Source organism: Brienomyrus brachyistius, chromosome 15, assembly GCF_023856365.1.
Source record: "Brienomyrus brachyistius isolate T26 chromosome 15, BBRACH_0.4, whole genome shotgun sequence".
NCBI classification, from domain to species: domain Eukaryota; kingdom Metazoa; phylum Chordata; class Actinopteri; order Osteoglossiformes; family Mormyridae; genus Brienomyrus; species Brienomyrus brachyistius.
This window is the reverse complement of record NC_064547.1, coordinates 5465319-5489947: the sequence shown is the minus strand read 5'-3', so window position 1 is coordinate 5489947 and position 24629 is coordinate 5465319. Positions and strand designations below refer to the sequence as shown.

Genomic DNA, 24629 nt, shown 5'->3' with positions numbered 1-24629 from the left:
ACAGGGGGGCTGGGAAGATTTGAAATGTCGAGCAATGTAGTACCTTCATTAATTCGTCATAAGTATCCCCCAAAAAGTCTTTAATGTTAATCTCCATCTCCTCTGGGCTTTTGCGGATCTCGTTACCCTAATTACTACTTTACCCCTATTTGCATTCCAAGATATTGGTGTTAAAGCTATGAACACGAGATACCATACACACCAACATACTAGTCGCATCTAAATCAAATTTGAGCTTTATTCAAATAAGCAAGGCAGTAAGCGATGATCTGTGAGCACAATACTACAGCACACCAGTAGGAATGAAGCACAACTGTGCATGTATTGTTTACCCATAATGCATCAGTCCTACCACATCCAGTGAACATTCCTAATATTCTACCGAGGTGGTTAATATTGCTATCATTACTGCAGGAGGATAGCTCCCACCACATCTTATTCTGCAGCTATTCCCCATATTCAGTGCACTCTCATTTTTCAACTGTGAGATCAAGCTTGTATAAAAATAATTGCTCTTGTGCTGCTCTCCCTCTGACCACACAAAGCACTCAGCTGAAAACTGTGCAACATAGATTTAGTTGGTACAAATTTCATTCTCCCACTTGTGCTTTCAGCCAGATTTTGACAGCGCACACACACACACACACACACACACTGAATCCTCCACACATACTAAGCTTTGAAAGCTAGGACACCCTCATTTTGGCAGGTCAGTGCGGTGGGTCTCTCTGCCTTTACGCCATCCTTCTGACGCTAAGATAACACATTCTGACTACAAGCACACTCTAACCTTACTGCCACCAACACCCCCATTTCAAGGTACCACCCCTGGAATAACAAGCCGTTGTGCCAGCTTCCGGAAACAGTGGAAAAACAGATTCACGAGGGCAAACCAGCCCACTAACTGATAATGCAAACCTTTCACATCAACCCCCAGCGCAGGCTGCCTGCGTACATGTACATATTGAACAGCAGTGAAGTCTACAGCTACAAGGTAATCCTGCAAGGGTTTTACAGGCTATCAAAGTAAAGACAAGAGACCCAACCCCACTCTCTCATATGAAATCCACAGAGCTGAGAAATCCTCAGTATCAGACCTTTTGCCTCACTGCCTAAATGAAGAGGATTGTCTCATTTTTGTCTCCCCCCCGCCTTGCAGTTTCCCATTCCCGAACTTTGACAATAATGTGTGTTTTTTTTTCCCCCTCTCAGCTTGCCTGGTACATTCCCGAATGCTGTTCCGTCTCCAGAAATGCACCACATTAAGCCTGGAAGCAGTTTTTAAAAATGCTGATGAAAGGGTCTGAAAGTGATAGCATGCTTGTGTATTAAAACGAAAAATCAGTTTCCTTCCAAACCCACAAATTAGCAGAGGGTGCTGCCTGATTACTGGACGGACGCAGGATTCCTGCTCATTTACAGAAAGTTGAGGTGACGGCTTGTTAGGTTATGAGCCGAGAAGTGCTCTGAATGAATGGAGGCATCGTCATGTTCCTAAGGGGTGCTGAGGGCTCTCCGGATCCGCCTACTCTGCTCGGCTACAGTCAGGAAGCCGAGTCCCGCACAGCTGGGTGCACGGAAGCTACCGTGGGAGGCAGGATGGAGAGCTGGAAGCGAGTGGGATACACGTCCTTCACATACCACTGTAAAGCTCTCCAGCTCGCTGTGGGCCATATGAGAGCCACACAGCAGCCGGGAGTTTATAACCTGTGGGCAGAGCTGACTCATTCCAAAGAGCTGTTTTCTGCAGCTAATCTTTTTGCACCATAATAGTCTGCCATGCATAAATTCATGAGGCTAGTATTAAAAAAGTCATAATGACTGGGGGGGCGGGGGGGTTAACAAATGCGCATTTTCATAAAATTTTCCAAGTGCGCTACGTTTGCATTTGACGCAACATTGAAGGGGGGGGGGGGGGGGGGGGGGTTTATCAGACTGCATGAGTCAGGTCTTCCCGCACCATACATACATAGAGGGTGAACTGCGATAAGGTCACGAGATCAGATCCCAAGGACACCGGTAGCTTCGCTTACTCCTTCCCCCTGAATGTGCAACGTTTGTGAACATTTCTGATAACGCCAATCAGAAAGCAACATCAGCATAACAGAGGAGCGTGGGCAACCACAGAGGGGAACTGGGTAAAAGCACGAGTGACAAGACAAGGGCCGTGTGTTTCTCCAAAGAATCGGTTCTCTCACAACACCACACGTAACCGTGGGCTCATTCTTTTCCCTCCCCAGTCAGATGAGAGGACAAACCAAGAAGGTGAATATAAGAGGAGAGCCCCAGGGCTTGTGAGATTCACCCCTTCCAGAGGACACCATGACACAGACGGTGAGCCAGGAGGCGGGAGAGGTAGTCCCAGCAGATTTCAGAGAACCGAATTATACAGAGATGTAGGGCAGAAAGGAAAATGACTCCGCATGGAACAGAGTGAGCAGGATGACATACAGGTGGACACAATACACAGACTGCACTGCTATTAGAAGCAAAACAGTACAGGACAGCAAAGTGAAATGCCTGGCTGATCATTCTTGCACAAATATAGATGTATGCTGGCTAAATAAAAGGTTCTTTAAAGTTCGTAAATGCCACCAAATGTAGTTCGCCAAACAGTGCCATCATAAGCCACACGGCAGATCAAATGAAAACAAGTCATGCGGTTCCCTGGACTCCATCGCCGTGCCCATGATACAGGTCGCAGAAGCCAACGAACTTAGTCAGATAACTTGTCAGATTTAAGGTACGAAAGTTTAAATGAATTTGTTCTTGCGTTCAGCCCACACTACCTTAAATCCAAAAAGTTATCCAACTTCTGGCCCTCGGGCTTGTAGTTTAATCCAAAACTACACCCCTGTTTAGTTTTTTCAACCCCTAAAGAAATCACATTTGCACTATAGGTCACTTTCTGCAGTTTAAGCTTCCTTTGCACATGGTTTAGCTGTGGAGAGAGAGATGGCTGCAACTGACAAATTAAAACAAATTGCATAATTCGAAATATCTCAACCTGTAGACTTGTCATATAGGGAACCCTTGAACTGAGGGCATGTACAAGTACATAATGTAAGCCAGCCTAGACTACGCCAAATAGGGTTGTAATACAACTTCTGGTTAGTTATCACTAAAAGCATAATGACAAACAGGCCTTATCTGCAACCTTGCATAGAGGTATTTCCATTAAACCCCTGACAAAAATATTAAATTCACAAGCATGTGGTGATGGTTTAGACACCTTTGACACACAAGCACTGCAGACAGGCCAACTGCACATCTATCAAATTAATCCTACGTCTGACGCTGCATTTATGTCCTGTGCTTGTTTTAGAAGCAAAATCAGGGTTGGACCAAGTGAAAGTTCACAAAACTGCTCCATTTTGTAATTTGATGGAGGAAAATTTCACTCGGAGTGATTTGTAATAACTTCAGTGTTATATATATATATATATATATATACACACACACACACACATACACACCCTATACCGGGGAATTTAAAATGCAGTGAAGGATTTATAGAACTAGTAGCGAAGCTAGTTTAGATCAACTACTGTTTTGGTAGAAGAATTGGGTTCAACTGCTGCACGTTACAAACAGCCACAACTAAAGAGCTGAACTAAAGTGAGGTTAATTCACAGTTATATTAATGAGAATGATTGCTACTGCAGGTTCTATTTTTAAAAATACTGACGCATATCCCTTTCAGACTATGCAAAGGAGCAGTACCTTCTGACGGAGAGGCTTATTTATCCAGAAAACATTAAAAGGAGAAAATAAAAATCACTGACTGTTTAGCAGCACATGCTGTGTAGGGCGAAGAGTCATTTCTATTCTGTATAATGGTGAGTGCAGCAGGGGTTTTGGTCTAACAGGGACAAAGGAAATGAACACATGACCACAAAAACCCACAAACTGGTACCGAATCACTAGTGAGAAGTACCTTTCTTTGAAAATGCATTACTGACTATTTACAGCAAGTAGCTAAAGTGAAGGCTAGTCATCTCTAGTAGGAGCCCCTGTGATTAAGGCAAGTCACACCCTCTAGTGGACAAAAGGAAGCATTTAAAGTTAGAATATGAATTTATTGTTAAATTGGACACACAAAATTACATACAAAAAAACATTAAGAGAACATTCTCAGGGAAGTTTCGAAGCAGAAGTCCATAACACCTGAAGGGAAAAAAGATAACTAGCTAGTTATTACTGTAAGGTAGTTCAGTTTTGAAAGTGTAGCTCACACACAAATCTTTATGGGAAATTGTTAATTTCTATGGGGGGGGGGGGGGACCAATTCCACCAATGAAGATCCCCTACCCAGCCCTAATCATAAAGTAAGGAAGCAAAAATAAATTTGATTGCAGATAGATTTCTATAAAATAATTTTTAAAAAAAGTTCCCCCCTTGCAGGGACTGGAAAGATGTGAGATATATGAATAGTATAATATAGGCCTAAGTCTCCACATTATAAAAACAGGTTTTAAAGTCACATTGTGGGGACATTTGGTCCCCAATGTAATGTACACCTGACCCACACACAATTAGCGAGAGTTACGCATGCATTCATTTCTGTAGACGAGATTAACCCGGTAACATCAGCAGTCCAGTCTCCCCAGTAAACAAAAGCAAAGACATACCTGATCAGGCAACCAGTGTCCACTAAGGCTTGGGAAGGACATCCTGAAAGAAATCAGCGTTAATTCCTCCTCATAGCAAAGTAGAACCAGCCAAAAGGCTATAAGACAGTCAGACTACCAGCCCTAATACAAGCTGTGATCTGCATTGTCAACTCAATTCACACTAAAAAGCCAAGACTCCAAAAAGGCTGAGTGCAAACTCCTGGGGCCTGTTTCACAAAACAGGATTTCATTCTTAGCCAGATTAAAGGTAATCTGGATAAGTTTCAGCAAATGTACCCCGTTATACCGTCAGATCTTTGATCCTGGTGATGTTGCCGACCTTCTCGATTTCAATGTCACTCTCCGTGTCATTATGAGTGCGATACTCTTCACTGTCCGTCTCCAAGGTGCTGGGCTGTTTAAAAACAGAAAAGGACGGAAATCAGGGAGACCAGTTTAAGCTTAGACCAGCTGACAGAAACCATTTCTTAAAGTTTTATTGGGTGTGTTTGCGCGCGAAACTACTTAATCCTGAAACACATCCCACTAAAGACCAGCACTCGACTACAATCCAAAATGGCAAAGCATAGCTGACAGTTCGACAACTTGGGTTCTCAGTTCTGTAGCGTCCGAGCAAAAGCTTCAACCTCATAATCCGGATCCTCATGGCAGTCTTCATCAGCCAGCTCCTCAGTCAAAGCCTCCACCCAGGACGGCTGCTCATCGTCTTCATCCACGTCGTCCTGTTTTCGTTTGCTACCCTTCCCACAGGGCTTGGTGGGGGAGCAGCGGACATCTGGAAGATGGCAGCGCAGTCAGACTCGGAGAAGATGGCAACAGCTACTACCACCTAACAGCAGGTTGCTATTAGCGGAGTTCATGTCAGCTTCTGTAGGTCACAGTAAACAATACAACCAGAGCAGGGGGGGGGCTTGCCTGGTGACACAGAGCAACCAATGCTGGTGCAGACAGGGTAACCCAGAAGACTCTGCACACGACGAGGTAAGACGGCCAAGAAGAGGCGAGTTATCCTGCGCAGGCGCTTCCTGCCGGTACGACATTGACGGGCCGGAGGGGACCCAGGCTGCACGGGGGAGGCATGGCTGATCTCAGGCCGAGACAATCCAAGAAGCCACCAGAATCCATTCAGGGCACGCATCTGTGGGAAAACGCAGGGCTAGTCATATTCAGATCATTTCTATGGTAATGTGAAGAACAGAGGGGGACCCTGAAACATGCAGGAGGGATCATGAAATGTTTAAACCCAGCAGTGAAATAACGCAAAATAGCCCATAGAGGGTTTTAAAAGCTCATCCCCTCCCCCTCAAAAAAAAAATAAAAATTGGTACAAAGACTTGCATAAACTTCAGATGCAAGAAGTCCGGTATAACATGAAGCACTTCTAAACATCACGCAAAAGCAATTCAGATGGACTTCTGCGGTTAGACACTCAAAAGCATCTACTTCACGAAAGAGTAACATTCATATTCAGGGATACGTAAGAGTTATTATGGACGCTCCACCAATTGCACAGCAGAAAAGACTGCGAAGACTGGGCGATACAAGTATGCTGAAACATCAATTGACGGGGAGCCCTGCCAGCCTGCTTGAAACAGCAGAACGGCATTGGCAACATACCGTGAATCTGACCGGCCAAGACTGCGAAAGGCGGCGGAGGAAAGCGGTCAGGACTCCGTCTCTTCTCACCACAGCCGCGTCCTGCCAGGCACGCCATCGTGAAAAATACGGCTAACGTGCAGTTTTACGCAATAGCGGCACATTTGCAGGCCTCAATAGTAAAGATCCAGTTAGAGACACGCATGAACATTCAAACCACATACATTCATCTCCAGGAAAACCTGAAGAACAAAAAGAACCAAAAAAGCTTTAAGGTAACTCTATCAAGTAACCATTTACGCCAACAATGGCGCACAATTAGCTAGTTCATCAACCCAAAACTCTAAGAAGTATTCCGAGTGATACGACATAACTTGATTTAAGTCAACGTAATTTATCGCCATTCCCCTCTTCATATTACTACCGCTAGAATGCATGCATATTTAAGGAGAAAAAAAAACCCACCTGAGTATTCTTGGACGGCTCGGGTTCGATTGTGCAGCTACAATGCGAGCTCATCCTACCGCCGGTAAGGCAAGAGTCCGCGGCCGAGTACCGGTTTGGTATGAAGCTGCACACGTACCTTATTTTTGCCTTTTTTCCTCCAATCAGCACCCGCCGACGCACTTGGAGCGTACACCCATACTTTGCACAAACAACCAATTAACCAATTAAGCAGTGAAGTTTACCGCAAGTACGCCCATATAATATGAGAGGCGCTGGTAGCATTAAATATTATGGCTGCAAAGCAAGTGCGCTCAGTTTCGAATTTAATTCTAAGGTGACCTGCTTGAAGTATACTGACGTTAAATGTTTTTATTTTGTTTTTCATTTTGTTGCCATCATTTATAGTGTAACTTTTAGCACTCCTTGTATTCTACTTGCTAGTTTTCCTTGTCTAATAATTGTATCAATGAACCACAATCTTCATGCTGCCTGAAATCTCACTTATCACGAATAATTATTTTAGCAATTACATATTGCTCACCTTATTGCACTTAATTTATTATACCCTTTTTTGTTTTGACTATTGCAAAATTAAACAGAATAATTAAATGCTATTTATATTATGTGCTACACTCCTGTATAGTGCTGATGTTATATGTTTGTATTTAGATGAAATTGCACCAAATACAAGTTCAGCTGACTCATTGCACTGAGTGGATTGTTGACATGCACAGCCATGCCTCGGTATCCCACATGTGCTGGCAATAGATAGCGTCATGTGGCTCAGTGGGCTAAGCCTCTGTGTGTGTGATTAGAATGTTGCTGGTTTGAGTCCGGCCTCCGCAGAATAATCACATCTGTAGGCAGTACGGGTCCTAACCATAGTGGAGCATCACCACTGCACCCCCCGATTTGAAACAAAGTGAAATTGGCTGGCAAATCAGCACCCCTTCAGAAGGCCCTATCTATGGGCCTGTGAGCAAGACCCTTAACCCCCAACACCATGGGAGCCATTGCAGGTGGCTGCTCTTCACTGCCAAGCTTGCTCTTGTATATAAGTGTGTAATGGAGAACAGGATGGGATAAAAGAGGATTTCCCCACAGGGATCAATAAAGTGTCTATTATTCATGATCCATAGACGTGTAGCGTTCAGCCTTGTGACTCAAGTGTTAAACAATTTTTCTATAAACATGCAAAGGAACTGAAACCAATACAAATACGGGATCTTTAGAATTTTAAGTTTCAAGTTTTATTGTTACGCGCAGAGGAACAATGGAATTCTCATGCCAGAAGTTGTAGGTTGGGGGGGGGGGGGGTAGAACACACAGTACTATGCAAAACTATGCAATATAAGAGAGTAAGAACAACAAATAAGTAATAAATATGAAATATGAGGGTGTACTATAGCTGCACAACAGATAATGACGAATTGCAGAAGAGTGCTACGGCATGCAGCACAACAGTTATGCAGTAGGTGGGCAGATGGAAATCTGTTTAACTGTCTAAATGCTTCCAGTTTACAATACTACTACTTACAGCTGACTGAAGAATGTCTAGTACGGGAAAAAAAATATTGCATATTACAAAGGAGGCATCCTATGACAGGACCAAGGCTGACTTCACTGAGCTCTTCAGAACGAATCATTCTTTCACAGATGTTTGTAAACCTGACTGCATGGTCCGGGTGCTTGTTTTTATACACCTGTGGCAATGGGTCTGAATGAAGCACCTGAATTCAGTGATTAAGAGGTGTGTCCCGATACTTTTTTGTTCACATATTGTATCTTCCACAAGGATGTTTTCATTTCAATTTGTTTGACTGACTCATTCATTTCTGTTCTTGCCATCTTGTTAGTAATTGCATTCGAGGTCATTGGTTTTCAATGGGATACTAAACACAAATGTTTGGTGTTTTATATATAATCGCTTAAGTGTTACTACTTAAAAAGTTCCCAGTGAGACTGCTTGTCAATGAACTTCTTAACTCTCTTCTAGAACTATAATTTGTGCTTCAGTTTTTTACTACTGAATATTTTACTACTTCTGATAGATTTTAATGTGCCATATATATATAATGATTTGTGTTATAAAACCAATACATTTCCAATATTTTTACTGAATTAAGCAAACATCCGAAGACTTCCTGTGAGCACCCTTTAATGATCAGGAGAGGACACATGGCCCTCTTCGGTGTGTGCTAAGAAAGGTGGCTACCAGCTTTCATTTGATATCTCTGCAAGGTTTATTCTTAGTAGAGAAGTTTAGTCTGATCAGCCAGTCTCCCCCAGTTGCCGTACGTCCTCCACCAGTGCAAAGGTCAGATTCATCTGCCCTTAAGTGTGTGTTGACGTGACAGACACAACACCGTCCAGACAGCAGTGATCTTACAAGTGGCTCTTCACTTTCTGGAGTGTGGTCTGTGAAGTAGCCGTTTACGAAGAGCACGAGCAGAACTCCAGATTTTATAAACATGCGCGCCACTTACCACGCCAGTTCAAACAAAGATCCTGAAATGAAAGTAGAAGTGTCTAAATCAGGCACTTTCTCACCCGCTTCCACAATAGAACACAGAGATCCCCTTCAAACTGAAATGATGAGGTGGCAGCATTCCTCTGCATGTAACCATTATTACTGGCCTGGTGTCTCAATGTTGTTGTGGCGTAGAGGTCTACTTTCATGGAACTAATAAAGCAAAACTGGTCGCCTGGCTCTCCTTAGATGACCATTGGCCTCACCTCTCTGGCCGTAAGAATAGCTAAAATAATCTCCCCAATCAAGTAGTCAGAAAGTAGATTTAAACTAGCAGAATGAATATACTTCACTTTATATGACAGGCCTGGGGCAGATTTTGCCCTTTGACTATTCCTGGAATGCATTTCAGGCTCCCTCTTGTGGAAGCAAGGGGGACCACACCATGGATAGCATCATTCTGCTCTCTGAGAGCCTGATATTCAGTTACCCGATGATTAAAATATTTGTGTATAAAAAGGCCAATGTACAAAACATATTTCCAAAGTTCAGTTTTGCAATCAGTTTTCATCTGGGCCTAATTTAATATGCAGTCCTGTAATTGTTCTTAATCACAAAGAACCTTTTGCATCTTTATTGCAGGAAAATGTGTGAAACATATAATTAAAATCCGTGTACCAATGAGTAATGATGGTTAAGTTGTTTTTTAACTACAAAAACATTGAGAGTTGCCATGTATGAGGAAAGAGGAAAGGTTGTTTTTTTCTCAGTTAATCTCTTATCTCAAATAGGAAGCGTATTACATTAGGACAGGATGTGAACAGATGCATGAGAGAGAAAGAAAAAGGAGAAAAAGTAAGATGAGAGAGGCAGGGGAGGGGGGCTGGGGGGGGGGTCTGTTCTTCCTTTTTTTGGTTGAGGTTGGCACAGAAAAAAAAATGATATAGTGTGCACAGTTCCGGCACCAGCTTCAGACTGCACAGATCACGGTGCGATATGACTGGCACTTGTCAGGCAGACATAGGAGGCGGAGCGACTGCAAACCGCACTAAGAGACTAAAAGTCAGTGTAGACCCCGCGTAGCACGCAGGGACGCTGAGACAGTTGATCAGTGAAGACTAGAGAGCCGACTGATGGACGAGCCCAAACAAGCAGACCTGGAGGACGCCGGGCTGGACGATCCCCTCCGGCCCCCAGAGTTACCCGTGAAACGACGCAGGTAAGTCCAACATACTTCACTCATCTGTCAGCACCATCTTGCCCATGTTTAGCATTAAATAGTCAAGGAGACGACATCGCACTCTGAAATAACTACATCTGTGTAATGCAATAACTGCAGAAGCATCTCCTCTTGTTACATCATGCTTGTGAACACCCAACGTGTTATAATAATAATTGAAATAATCGCATTAGAGTAACTGGCATTGCCTTTGCCCAGGAGCCTATATTCTCAAAGCTCCATTTCTGACCTGGATTCAGAATGGGACCCCAACAGTATTTTCACGCTCCAGAATGAGACACCCACCCTTCTGCAAGATTCTTCTGCACCGACCGACTGCCAGGCGGCCCAGTGCCCCATACACCATCGCCATGGTGAGGGTCAAACCCAATGTAACCACGTACAGCTTTAGCGATGCATCACGGTTAGACGAAGCTAATGTTTTCTCCATATCTGCTGCTCTCTTTCCCATCTTAAAGTACGTACTCGTGAAACCGGGGGAAGTAACACCTGAAACAAGATCTTGCTTTAGAAACATAAATGTGGGAGGCGGGGGGCAGGGGGAGGGCAGGGGGGGACAGGGGGTGCTTACACACCTGCCTGTTTGCCCAAATGATCGAAAGTGCCCCCTTTTGCGGTGCTGATCGCCCCTTCTTAATCACTGAAACCCACCAGCTCGGCAAACTGCATCAAATTCTCTTTTGGTTTACCGACGGGGACACCCCCCCCCTTGCCAAAAATTACAAAGGACATCTGTCAAGCACCTGCCCCTCAAAAAGTTTCTGCACGGCCCGTTTTAGTGGAAACATTCTAAGTCTTGCAGGCAGAGATATTTTTGCAGAAATTTATAGGAATGTACTTCATTCGTGCAAAAATGTATTTTTTTCCAAGTTTCCAAAAAGGGGGCACTGCTTGGGAGGGTCATCTAAAGTGCCACCCTGCACCAAGTATAAAGGCAGCCACAGTCACGGCATTAACTCCAGCATTATTATAGACACAAGGTGGGGACGTGTTAGATATAGATTTTGCCTCCACGCGAAGGGACTATTAGCTTTGGCACTGGAAGCCAGGAGGCCACATAACTGTAACGTACTCACTTCACAGTGACCTCTTTTTATTTACGCTTACATGTATGTCTTCGTCTCTCCTGCAATCATGCAGGCAGATTCCTGTCGGAAAAGTCGCCACCCCCGCTACCAAAAAAGCGACTCATCAGAACCTACTCCCTACCAGGAGGGAGTCTGTCGCCCCGCTGCTCTTACCGGTTAAAAGGCCAAAATTATGACAACCCCATTTACATGATCAGACCTATGAAAAATCTGCAGATAGACACAGAGCCGGATGACAATCTACCAGCCGAGGGCCCGGCCCAGTTAAACCTGAACACGCTAGACTTCAATACCCCAGACAATCAGCTGTCCAACCTTTTCAAGAACTTCAAGAACCAGGAAGAGATCTTTCTCCATATCCAGCAATGTCACCTGCTGTTTCTGAAGAGTGTGGTCCAGCAACTGGAGACATTGTACCTTAAAGGGGAGTCCAACCAAGGGGTGGAGTCCCTGCAGCCCGGAGACTTCATGCTGAGTGGGGGGCACGCTCCCAGGAGTATTGGTGGCACCATCTTCTACCCCGTTGTTTGCCCCAAACTGCCAGCACGTGTGTTTGCAGCCAAGGTAAGTTGCTCTCCAAAGGGCATTAGGAAAAATTTATTTTGCGTCATCGATGTAAATTATGGGGCGGCGTGGTGGTTACCACTGTGTTCTCAAAGTTCTGGGACCGGGGTTCGAGTCTCTGCCATGGTTCCATGTGTCGTAATGGGGTTTTCTCTGGGTGCTCCGGGTTCCCCCTACAGTCCAATTGGTGTGTGAATGAGTGGTGTGTGAGTGTACCCTCTAATGGGTTAGTGCCCCATCCTGGGTTGTTCCCTGCCTTATGCCTGTAGCTTCCTGGATAGACTCTGAAATGGATGGATTTAAATTACCTCCATTGTCGGTAGCCCTGCGCAATTTCTCGATCTGAAAAAAGCCAACGGTGCTTTTTGTAGATACTTATACAAATCTCATAAATACACAACATGGCAAAGTCATTAGTGCGATTTAAGGTCAAGTGCTCACTGCAGAATGAGATGTTTTTAATTCAAGAAAGTCAAACATGAGCATGTGTTCTCACAGATGGCCCTAAGCCACAGTTTTGAGGTATACCCTTATAAGGTTGCAGTTGGTTCCTGTGACTGAACTCTTGTGACACCCACTTCCTCTGCCTGCTAGAGTTTAGAAATTAACGGAATACTCTGTAAATTGCCAGTCTTACGAGTTGGTAGTTGTGCTACATTTTATGCTTATAGCTGTTGTTCTGGTCTATTTAAAGACTCATAATAACAGTGATATCCTGTACCTTTCCCACACTGTAGATGCTACATGCATACCAAGCAATAATTATTCATTTCTAAACTTACCGGGCTGTGGTTTTTATGCTGAAAAAAATACACCGCATGCATATTCATTCACAGGTTTTCAAGTCCAGCACGGAGACTTCCAGACTGTCTCGTCCAGCAACGCTGCCGCCCCATGTCAACATCGAGAAGGTCTTTGTGTATTTTGAACAATGCCTGACATCGGCTAGAGAGCAGAAGCTGAAATGTATCAGACAAGAAGGCCAGGGGAATGAACAGGAAGACATTACCACCAAAGGTGTCCGCTTATCTGATGAGCCGTCCTCAGTGTTTTTGTCTGAGAGCAGCACAGAACTAGATAGGAATCTACCGGAGTGTCCTAATGGTGAAACTCGCACGGTTCTTTCGCTCTTGTCAGAGGGCTGCGACATAGCTGTCGTCAAAGAGGTGCCTTGGGGGACCTTGGAGGAGTTTGTGCAGGATGGAGCGTCGCTCTACCGCGCTCGACCTGAAGCATACGAGAGGCGGCTGGGCCTGCTCCTGCTTCAGGTGACCCAGGGCTTGCAGCATCTGCGCAGCCATAGTGCCATGTGCACACGGCTGCACCCGCGGAGCATCCTGCTTGTGTGGCCAGAGGCCGAGGGCGGAAGGATGGGTGACGGGGGGCGTGAAGAAGGCAGGGATCTGAGGGAATCCATAGAAATTGCGTGGGGGAAATGGGGAGCCCCGCGAATCGTACTCGCCGATTCCCGTTTGCTGCCCGAGGCCGACGACGCCCAGGACCCAGAGGAGCTACAGCTTGCCAGTCTTCTGAAGCACTGCTTGCCCATTCCAGAAAACCCCTCTGCCGAAGACGCAAGGGGAGCCCCTCGGGAAACACCCGGGTCTCCCTATACCCCCGGCTTGCTCCAGCTGGCCACCTCGCTCCAGGAAGGCAAGCTGCAAATATCTGACGCCATCGGAGTCTTACAGGTCCTGCTCTGGGGCCCTAGGCTCCTCCAGCAGAACCCGGCAGAGCAGCTGCTGATTGAGAACTGGCTGTCAGTGAAGCGCTCACTACTGGTGCTGAAGCTGGCCGAGAGGGGCGTCTCCGTGGACCAGCGCACGCTGCAATGGGAGGACTACTTATGTCTACAGTACCACAGCCTCACTTCCCCAGACACTATACTAAAAAGCACGGAGGTCCTGGGACACGGAAGCTTCGCACACTAATGCTAAATTACTCTGCAGGAGGAACTTAAAGCGCATAAGTCTTTGCTGCTCAGGCATATGTCAGGAGCTGGGCACCTGCTGCAAAATGAAACCCTGACTTGCAGATATTCTAGGCTATGCTGAGAACCCACAGAAACACAGCAAACAATGTAGCACACGTCAGCATGTATAACAATAGCTATAATAGCAATGTCACACCCAATATAATGATCCTATAAAGATTTGATCAGCTCTTTATTTAGAGCTTCTTACTAATTTTCTTGTCAGAAGACATACAGTAGTCCTGAAATGGATTTAGTCACTGGCTGGACCACGCCTGGTACAGCATGTCAAGCTGTAATGAAATGGTGAAAAAGTTGTATATCATCTGCTAAGAAACTCAAAAGATTAAAACTAAAGTGCATGTTATTCAATAAAATTAAGATTAGCATCCCTCAGAAGCATTATTTATATGTAAACATTTTGCTGCACTTTGTATTAAAAATCATATTAAAATACGGATGCAAAGTAGAGGTGTGCAAAAAATGTTTTTTCAATTAATCGAAGTTTTTAAAAATGATATTGATCTGTAATACTTTAGGATCCATCTTTTAGGCCAATAGGCAGTTTTTCTTGTTTTCTAGGTTCATCGTACTGATCTGAATTGCAACAGATTTCGGTGCTACGTGTCCGAGCTGCCGATTGATACACTTGCCCTCTGGTGCTCAGGGCAGCAGAAGCATCACTGCACCTCACGTGCCAATAGTAGTTAACATTACACTTGCCCTGATGTCAGACACTTTGACTCATGCAAGAGGTCTTACAGCAAATCTGTATTACTCCATTATAAACCTGAACATTAGCTGCATCAAAAGCATTGGGGTGGTTTGCAAACCGTACAGACTATTTACAAGGTAATAAACCTGTGACATGCATGCAAATGCATGTGTAGACTAGTCTCAGGAACCTTGACAAACACTAATTGGTACTTTTTCGATCCCTGTGGGTAAATTCTCTTCATGCCTTCCCAAACTTGCTCTCTGTAGGGGAGAGAACACTGGTCGCAAAGGGCAGCCATGCCTAGGGAGCTGGGGGTTAAGGACCTTCTTTACGAACCCACAGATGTGCTGAGGCAAGCTCAAATCGGCAACCCACTGAGCCACACGCTACCTGTCAGCATATTTTGAGAGCCGAGGCCTTTGCTGATACACGTAAGCAAGCAGGAAGGCATATTACACCCGGCAGCCATTATGAAACGTCATAGAAAATTTAACACGGATAAAAATGTATAACATTTAGTTTCTAAACTTTGCAAAGTTATTTGTTCAGAAAACCTTCTGTGTTCAGGGAAGAGATGTTCAATAAAAATTTGCAGCTACGGTTATCTGCAGCTTCCATAGCGCAATGCAAGTTTCCTGAAAGTGACATTTACACAAGGGTTAAGGTGTTAAATGGTTACATAAGTATACAACTTGAGACATCACCCGGATGTGCTGGTGCCAACCCATCTGCCACAACATGCACGCGGACCTTCTGAACATGAAGATTACAAATTCTAATTTGTTAGTTAACTATTTTTAGTCTATTCTGTGCTTTGAAACAGTTGCCTGTGTTTAAGAAGTACACCCTTGCGGTCCTCAAGATTTTAGAATACAAACCTTTGGTTTTCTTCCTTCAGTGATTCTGTTTTCCAGTGATCTCCAGTGAAGTTTGTGATCTATATGGAGCTTTCTTATAACATCTCTCCAACTATGGAAAGCTGCTGCATAGAATTTCATATCTTATGAAGTTGATACCAAATCGGTAGCTTGCGAATCGGAATTGAATCACGGCACCTGTGCCAATTCCCATTCCTAATAAAACTGCACCAGTAATCTATTTGGCAAAGAATGTTCACATTCACAAGGAGTCCTTCGATGAAATACCAGAGTATTAATGCAACTCGTACCAAACACCAGCATTCTGGGCAACTGCATGAAAATTAAAGAGGCAGATTAAGGTGAACAGTTTTATTTTGCACACTGCATTAAACATGGGTTATAAATCCAGTGACAGAAACAATCCAGAATCATGCACACAACCAAGATCAAACAAATTAATATAAAACCACGGAAAAATTACACCTTGCACAATTCTACAGAATGATCGCGTGGTATTTGATCAAAACGCTTACTGAAAGCACTTCCACATCTGGTACCCAGAACAGACTAATAGTAATGACACACCATAAGCTCTGTATTAGGAGTGGGGGTACCTCTGATACGACTTTAGTGTACTGATTGGAGGGGGGGGGGCAAAGGAAATAAAATACTGCCACAATGCAGAAATTGAAAGAATTCCAGGAGGAACAAGGAATGTTTTACATAACCTGCGAACATTAATCATTCATCAGATGAGTCTCTCTCCATGGTATAAACCATGAAGAGAGCATCAGAGCGTGGGGGGATGAGGGCATGACCCGGTCTCACAATCTCAAAGCCCAGGAAGCTGAAGGTTCGTAGCAGTGATGCTGGATGGAGAACAAAGAAGACTGTTACCAACTGAAAGTAAACCAAGAGAACAAAGCGGGGGGGGGGGGCAGGTTAAGCATACCTCTATCGTCACGATTCTTGTGAAAGCAGATGAAGACATGATCTACCTGCAGCTTCTCTTCTGCAAACTCCAGTAGGAGAGCAAAGCTAAGAGGGGGAGAGCAGAGACATTTAGGTCTTGAACTGCTTCAGACGTTGCATGCAACAAAAATCGACCTTGGGAGAGCTATACTGGGGTATGGTGACAGCTATTCAGACAGAGCTTCACGTAGCAGCGGACCCGTACTGGGCTCATGCAAGGCAGTGCGATCACCCCAAACCCACCTGTCTTTGCTGCCCTCTGGCAGCACCCCCGGGGGGATCTCGACGTACAGACCGGCTCCCTTCAGCACACCCCTCCAGGAGCAGTGCCCAGCCTCCCCCCAGCAAGGTTGGAAGTGCAAAAAACGAACACGGCCTGACGAAGGGGCAGATTCCTCCAGGACCAGCAACCGGGCATCCTGCAGAGGGAGACAAAGCTCTCAGGTATGCAAGGCTGAAACTGCCATGCACAAGGAAAGAAGGGAATTCACACTGAATTCTAATAAATAGGGACCTAAGTTCAAGTGGGATCAGAAGGGCTGCATCTGATAATGCCAATAAAACTGGTCATAGCCAACAACAGATGTCTAGGTTCCTGTGTACCAGTGGAAAAGAGCCATTTGATTGCAATTAACAGAACAGTATTACAAATCCATTCCATTCAGCTGTTCTACACTACTTTAAGTTACCAGGAATGCATCGATATCGGGATATGCAATATGCTACCGATAATGAATACAGAATGTGCCTTTCCTTCAGATAATCTTCATCTGTTTGCTCGGATTATCGATATCTCCAAGCATTGACCAATCCGATATCAGTCACACAACCAGCATAGTTTGGTCCCACGCACAAGTAGGGCTCAGATCTTGGGAGCAGAAAAGCATTGAACAAGAATTGGTTTGCGATCAGAGACCCTTTTGCCCATAATGGGATGAAAGTGCTACCATCCGAGTATCATAACGTCTGCAGAAGACAACCTGCAATGATTCACGGCCACAAAGACAGCACTAGATCCAGAGAACGTACTGCATTTCTGGGGAGCCGCTGGACACCAAAAAAATAACACTGCCAGTTACAAGTAATCTGCGTTAGATATCTGAAACACTGAACCATTTAACCAATTCATGTTTGAAATACGCATGTTACCAATATTGTAGATCACAACTGAGCCTTGTCAATGAATCCCCTCCAAAGATAATGACACAGGCCTTTTATATTGAAACGTTGTCTCGTTTTTTAAAATTAAATTCTTAAATGATTTCATGATTTTAGTTTTTTATGTTACATGGTGGTGGTAGTAGTTGGCTGTTAGACTTCTGCAAAAGCTGTGGTCCAGCCTGTGTACAGCCCTGTGCAACACCTGCCACTCTGGTCTGCGTGTGGGTATGCATGCAGACTCACCTATGCACTACATTTGTCTGAGGCCAATGCACGCATATAGCAAAGATGTTCCACCAGACCAGGAGAAGTATTGCAAACCGCAAAGCCATGTAGTGAAAAACAGGTCGACTAACGGACAGTTTTAAAGCTGTTACTAGGCTTGGGTGGTATTATGGCAACACCATACAACAGAATTTGGTGCAATTGTTATCCACTTAATCAGAGGTTATCCACACCGTAAAGTGCCTCTCGATGTTTATCGCATTCACACTTCTTTAAATCTTGTCTTTTGGCCACACTGAACAATTAGTTGACTAATGATGTGATTAGGTGGTCAAAAAATTGTTTTTGCAACCCCAGCGATCAACAGATATGCATTGGGTGTGTTAGCCATTAGTCATAGCCGGCAAGTTTGGATGGGCTGGTGTGGGAGGGACACAAATGACTCACCGAGTAGAAGAGCTTAGCTGAAAGACTGTGATCCCTCTTGTCATTCCCTCGCCCACCTGGGATCTTCGACAGTGGGTGAGGGCCATCAGGAGCACCACCGAGGCCCTGGACACAGGTTACTGCAGCACTGGGTGCACCGACGTGGGCTGTGGCGGGGACTTCGAAAGAGGAAGGGAGACAAGTTACCAGGGGCAACACTACCAGATACCAGCTACAAGTGCCAAGACAGGGGTGGGCAATCTCATCCGCAAAGGGCCGGTGTGTATGCAGGTTTTTGGGGTAACCTTTTGGTCAGCTGTTCAAATCCAGGTTTGAGGACTCTTCTGCCAATAAGCGCCCTAGTAATCTAATTAGGCAATTGCAGCATAAACCCCCACACACACACACACACACACACACACACACACACACACACACAACAGCCCTTTCTGGATAAGATTGTCCTACCCCTGTGCCAAAATCTGCCACAGGACAATAAACAAACGTTTACAATATCGGAAATTACAGTCAGAAAATACACCGCTTCAAGAACTTCAACTACATGTTGAATTTAATTGACATTGTTCCGGAATCAAAGCACCTCACACTTGTAAGCAAGTCTCCTAGACATTCCTTCCACAGAGCTGTCGAATTCTCAAATCCAATTATAACCACAAAGGGTAAATCATGGTAGCAAATCATTGCACAATAAATTTTCGTTCAAATAAAGATTAAGGGGAACTACGCAAGTAAATTGCTTACAGGTCATAGACAATGATTCAGGCTGAGGACCATGATCTGTAGTCAGTGATTAAAAACCGAAATAAAAACTTGACGTAATTAACTGACGTAGTCCAGTCATACTTTACAGTCCTGTTTAACCTGCCTGACCGAGATGGCATTCAAGTCTGGGTTTAATAAAATCAGTAAACAAGTTGGGTTTTACCCTAAACAGATGAATACCAAGAGGCACATGAAGGATACTAAATTAATTAAGTTAAACCGATTAACGTGTCAAACCCATCCTGATTACTCTAACATTTTTTGTTTAAATTTCCTTCGATTACTCAGCAATATGATGAAAGGAAGGCACGCAGTTGTGTGGAAGCATTTCATTAAAACAATGAAAATGCGGTCTCAGCATCGCAAACCAGAGATTTAATGTCACCACAGCATGAAGGCAAAGCAAATACATCAAGAAAATTCAGGTTTGATGGACTCGCAGTGTGAGGTGAACTATAGATAAGTGCCAGCTTGCCTAAGTAGCCTAGCCTGTCATCACTGACTTAAATCAGAGTTTGCAGAAAAGCAACGGATGAAATTGAATACCGTGGAAATGCTGTTGGATGTAAAACTTCTCAAATTAAAGATATGAAAATGTGAATAGAAAGTGTGCAGTGGAGTAGTACTATATTAAATTTATAGACATGGAAAACTTCAGCTCCATGAATCAGTATGCAAGTACATTAATATTAATACTTTAACTTTACTGTATTTCAACAATTATTAACTTGCATTATGTCATTATTGGGTTATTTGAGGTTAGGGCTGGAAATGTCAGGTCAGGTGTATACGTCAATTCTATCGTGCTGGTTGGAATCGCAAGCCAAACGTAAAATGCATTAGCTACCAGTCTGCCAAATCACTTGCTTTTGCTCAGTATCTATGGAAAACAAAATATTTCCATACAGCAGAAGACAAATGTTCTCATTTGCTTTTCTCCGACTCATCTCAAAACATCTTGCCAACAGCAAGGGGTGGAATAATTATGATTATCTCAGAGCGCATGCAGAAGCAGCAGTGATAAACTTCAGACAGATTTATTAATGTATACGAGATAACGTTGAAAGGGATTCAACGCGTCTTCAAGTACAAACACAAACCGTGGTGCGAGACACGGCTGCGGAAGCAAACAACCAAAAGCATATAATGCATTTGTGTGCATGTGCCCTGTAATGGACCAGCAGCCTGTCCAGTGCATCTTCCTGCCTCATGCACTATGCCAGCTGGAACAGGCTCCAGGCTCACTGGAATCCAGTACAGGATAAGTGGCTAGAAAAGTGGGCGGATTTATTTTTAATAGCTGTTTAGCAGCCATAAAACCTTCACTTGTTTGATTACCAAGCCTGCTGCTTTATGCCACAACTAAAGCTGCAACAACTTGTTCCCCTTCAAAATAATATAATTCACTAAACAATTATGACTGATTGAAGCATTCAAGCAATTCTGAAACCTACAAATGTGCATTACGTACATTTGGTCAAAATGTTATATGATTAACATCACCCAGAGCTAATGAAAATAGGGGACAGTTCCACCCTGGTGACTATAGCCTCTATCGCCGCTTAAAACATCTGATTTTTCAGTTCTGCTTCCTTGGTTTTAACATCAGATCATAAATGCTTGTTGCCATGACAACACAGCATTGCTCATAAAAATGCTGAAAAGATCATGGAGACTGGAAACCTGATCTTCATAAGAAAAATACAGAATCTACAAATTGACTGAATATCTGAAGATTTACTGTTAATGAAACACTAATGGGCAGAGACTGTAAAACGCTGTGCAAGGCTGCACCCATATTTAAACTAACGTCATGCAAATAGGCTTTGCTGGATTTAGAGAAGCAGCTATCATAGCAAGGTCAGAGGCACAATAATCAAATGTCAAGCAAAGACAAACTGAACACTAACACGCCCGTCATCATGAACACGGAACCAAATCTCCCTGAATAACTGAAGGCTAACCCATACATCAAATGCTTAATCCAGGGATGGGCAATCTTATCCAGAAAGGGCCACTGTATGCAGGTTTACACCGTAACTCCCTAATTAGATTAACAGAAGACTGATTGGCTGAAGAGTCTCACACCTGGATTTGATCAGCTGACCTAAAGGTTATCCCAAAAACCTGCATACACACCGGCCCTTTGCAGATAAAATTGCCCACCCCTGGAATGGTCAAAAGATTGCAATGTTAAATGTATTCCAGCTTTAGAGGAGAAGAAGCTGAAAAAAAAAAAAAAAACGATTATAAAACACAAGCAACACACATTACAAGCGTAAACATTTTTCCCTACTCCCCACTACACTAGTTTATCCTTCACTCAGCTTATGTACTCCAACGTCATTAAGATTACAACATCTATTCAGTAAATGGACAATTTAACGTTAACACAATACATCCTTTCAGGCCATTTTCTTGCTGACATGCTTAAACACGCCTGAAAGAGTTATAGGAGCAAGGATCCTGAATAAAACGCAGATTCCACACGACCTGAAATTTATCACTCATCACGCTCACAAAGGCGAGCAAAGTTTGACGTTAAACGCATGAAGGCTAACATCACAGCTACTTCGCAAACTTCAAACTCGCCCTCCAGTGAGGGTACTAGTCCACCCTTATTCACACAAATCCAGAAGCTCCATTTCAAACTACTAGCCTTTTAAACCTACCAGCTCAAACTTTATACTGGATACAAATTGGCCTCGCCATGCATCTCTGCTTTCAACAGCTTTTCAGGCAGCAATAACAGCTGCTAAAACTCCAGTACTTACCACACTCACCACAAGCAGAACAGCAGGATCTTAGTTATATGCAAAACTCAAACACTCACGTTACCTTAAGATATTTATCAAGCACCTACTGATATGTAGACCAACAGAACCTCACTAAAAAGAGGAATTTAATGGATAGCTATACACTGAAAACGTCAAGATTACCTATACAAATGACTACACAGGGCATAAGGCAGAAGTATTCAAGATTTACAGATTGATCCGTGAGGAGAAAAGGGTGTACGTGATTAACATGAGCCATTTACAAGGAGGGAGGAGTCCTGGTCTATAGCTTCAGCAATATGAATAACTTATGCTGAGACAGCTGAAACCTTTCAGGTCATCACATGGACTCAAGCTCACTTCCTCCATCTGACAAGAACTCGTGACCTACATTTCTCCAGGTTAACACTCTGCTTCAGAGTCAGTAGAGTGCTGCTATGCAGCTTAAGTTTCGAAATGATCACTTGTGTGACGTTCCAGTATTGCTAGTAATTTATTGTAATTCCAGTGCTACATTGTATAGTTAAATATATTTCCTAAACAAAGGTTTTCCCTCATTTTAAAGAAAAAGAAAAAAAAATCAAATTAATTTTTTAAATCACCCCAATACGGGTACTTCTTGCTTTACAAGAACGAAACCCCAAACTTCATACAAACAGCAAGCTTGTGAGCAGGCTGAAGTCCAAAACATAGCACAGAGAAACCCCGAAGTACATTATGGTTAGCTAGATTTGCCGTGCCAATTAGCTAAGCACAGCCAGCCATTATACAAGTCAGCTACCTCTTATGCCATTTTCCAGTGGTTTTGTAATTATATGTATTAAACGTGCCCGATTATAGATGCTGAACTAGCTTTACGCAGAGAGTCGGCCAAATGACCTTCTTTCACCATTACAAACCAACTACTTAGCTACTCGTGTAGCTAAACTGGCTAAAGTTCTAGAAATTTCTACCTTATCAGCTTCAGCCAACAACCTGAAACAAAAAAAATCGATGCTTATCACGAACGAAATTTAATATTCAGCCGTTACTGTCTAATATTAGCAGTACCAACAACATTTTGGGTGTAGCTAGTTAAGTCTGTATAAGTCGCTAGGTTGCGTCAACTTTGTTTACAAACGAGCAAGAGCGAAGGTAGCCATTTTCTCGGGTCGGTGTAGTACATTAGCCTAGCCTACCTAGCCGACCGGCTACTCACTGCAGCTTAGGGCGGCACATTAGCCTAGCCTAGCTGGCCGGCCGGCTACACACTGCAGCTTAAGGCAGCCAAGGACGATGTCAACAGTTCATGCTAGTCTTTTCGACTTCAGCCGCAAATAAAAACTTTACAATTAATCACATACCGATTACACGACTATTAGATTGCGTGTTACATTGGCATTTACTTGTCGTATAGGAAACGTTTCATTGCTGCGAAGCTCATATTCAATCCGGTAACGTTCAGTAAGAAGCGTAGCTATTTCTACCATTTCGGTGTCGTCAGGTTGCGATAAAAACTTTTATGAATGCACCATTCGTTTGTTTCAAGCGTCAATGTCAATGATCCCCTCCCGTCCTTACCTCTCACTTCCTAGGACATTACAAACGCTGTTCAGGCCGCCGTGTGGCATTTTGGCTATATTTCTATTCCTTTTCTCTTACAAAACAATGGCTATTTAATATCGTCTGTAGGCTGGATTTAACCATCCGGCCAACGTCCACTAAAGCAAACGCTTTCCCGGGCCGCTGTTTCTCTGGCGAAATGGTGCCCTACGCACCAGCCGACGGTATTCATGCTAGGGGAGGGATTCCCGACGGCGCGCGCACAAAGGGCCCACTATCGATTCCTTATGGGCGTGTTTTAATTACTGGGGAAGCAGCAGCGGACTGTGTTACGTATGAATCCCTTTTTTTGCGGGTGGAAAACTTATGTTTTCATTCTGATTATGGAAAATTAGTTTATGTAATGTATGTTATTTCTTCGCAGTTCCAAAGGGGGTATGTGCCCAGCGCACTTTAGTATAAGTGTGTAGATGGAGATTCTTTTTTAACTATTCACCAAATTCTTCAGGAGTTTAACCGTGTTATGAAACACTGATCAAGAGTCGTGAATTCATGAATTCTTAAATACGTGGACACAGGGCAATGGCGTTTTAAGCTAACTTCAGGAAATGTTTTAGTTCTGGATTCTGGGTATCCTACAGAAATGGATGAAAGATGTTTTGAAAAGTTAGTAGGCTAGCATCTGGCCAATTGGCATCTGGTGTTTTGTAAAATTCTCCAAGACATAGTTCAGACAGTATTATTTACGTATTGTTCTCCAGAATACTTTGCTCCCGCTCATGAAACATTCTGTACTATAATTCTGAAAACTTGTGGGAAAGCAAATTAAGCATAACACCTTTTCTGGCTCCCATCATAATTGTAACACTGTAAAATAATATTTTGCCTGGTTCCAGTATTTGTTCTTGTGTTGAGTCCAAGGACTATCCCGTTACATATCCTTTCCATGTTCTTATTTACGCAATAAAATACCAAAATAGTACATAACCGTATGACTCGGTGAACAGCACAGAATGACTCTCTAAGACGTAAAATTACCTGCCATCAAGTTTAAAACCACACAGACACATATCTGAACTTGACTGTAATTTCCCGAATTATGCACCGTTCATATGGGCATGTCCCTCTAGAATCACCAGGTACCTTTGCTGACC

At 43.7% G+C, this 24629-nt stretch overlaps 3 protein-coding genes across 4 annotated transcripts; 1 reads left to right on the top strand and 2 right to left on the bottom strand.

Annotated features, from left to right (window-relative positions):
- Positions 1-4058: 4058 nt before the first annotated feature.
- Positions 4059-6854, bottom strand: org (oogenesis-related gene). 2 transcript variants are annotated; one of them, XM_048976840.1, is made up of 7 exons: positions 6696-6854; positions 6252-6332; positions 5550-5772; positions 5261-5409; positions 4911-5028; positions 4632-4674; positions 4059-4167 (listed from the first exon to the last, which is right to left on the bottom strand). In XM_048976840.1, exons 1-5 carry the CDS (start codon positions 6747-6749, stop codon positions 4915-4917), a joined length of 621 nt encoding a protein of 206 aa, XP_048832797.1. In that variant the 5' UTR covers positions 6750-6854; the 3' UTR covers positions 4059-4167; positions 4632-4674; positions 4911-4914. The 2 variants fall into 2 exon arrangements, with proteins under 2 accessions (XP_048832797.1, XP_048832796.1); XM_048976839.1 differs by having other exon boundaries at positions 4921-5028.
- Positions 6855-10104: 3250 nt separating this feature from the next.
- Positions 10105-14480, top strand: peak3 (PEAK family member 3). Its single transcript, XM_048976357.1, has 4 exons — positions 10105-10366; positions 10586-10740; positions 11528-12039; positions 12876-14480. The coding sequence occupies exons 1-4, from the start codon at positions 10281-10283 to the stop codon at positions 13968-13970; spliced, it is 1848 nt and encodes a 615-aa protein (XP_048832314.1). The 5' UTR covers positions 10105-10280; the 3' UTR covers positions 13971-14480.
- A 1463-nt stretch (positions 14481-15943) lies between these two features.
- On the bottom strand, positions 15944-23718 carry oaz1a (ornithine decarboxylase antizyme 1a). The gene is given in 7 exon segments (XM_048976358.1): positions 15944-16458; positions 16542-16627; positions 16805-16980; positions 18395-18481; positions 18483-18540; positions 23494-23558; positions 23560-23718. Coding segments are annotated over 7 exon segments (660 nt in total). The 5' UTR covers positions 23620-23718; the 3' UTR covers positions 15944-16330.
- Positions 23719-24629: the final 911 nt, after the last annotated feature.

What these genes read in the sequence shown, in the direction of transcription:
- peak3 (XM_048976357.1), top strand. Translation starts at nt 10,281, where the DNA reads ATGGACGAGCCCAAACAAGCAGACCTGGAGGACGCCGGGCTGGACGAT. An exon ending in TTACCCGTGAAACGACGCAG is followed by an intron (nt 10,367 to 10,585) that starts GTAAGTCCAACA and finishes GCCTTTGCCCAG; the next exon opens with GAGCCTATATTCTCAAAGCT. An exon ending in CCCCATACACCATCGCCATG is followed by an intron (nt 10,741 to 11,527) that starts GTGAGGGTCAAA and finishes GCAATCATGCAG; the next exon opens with GCAGATTCCTGTCGGAAAAG.
- org (XM_048976839.1), bottom strand. Translation starts at nt 6,749, where the DNA reads ATGAGCTCGCATTGTAGCTGCACAATCGAACCCGAGCCGTCCAAGAAT. An exon ending in CTTGGCCGGTCAGATTCACG is followed by an intron (nt 5,773 to 6,251) that starts GTATGTTGCCAA and finishes GTTTTCCCACAG; the next exon opens with ATGCGTGCCCTGAATGGATT. An exon ending in TGGTTGCTCTGTGTCACCAG is followed by an intron (nt 5,410 to 5,549) that starts GCAAGCCCCCCC and finishes GCCATCTTCCAG; the next exon opens with ATGTCCGCTGCTCCCCCACC.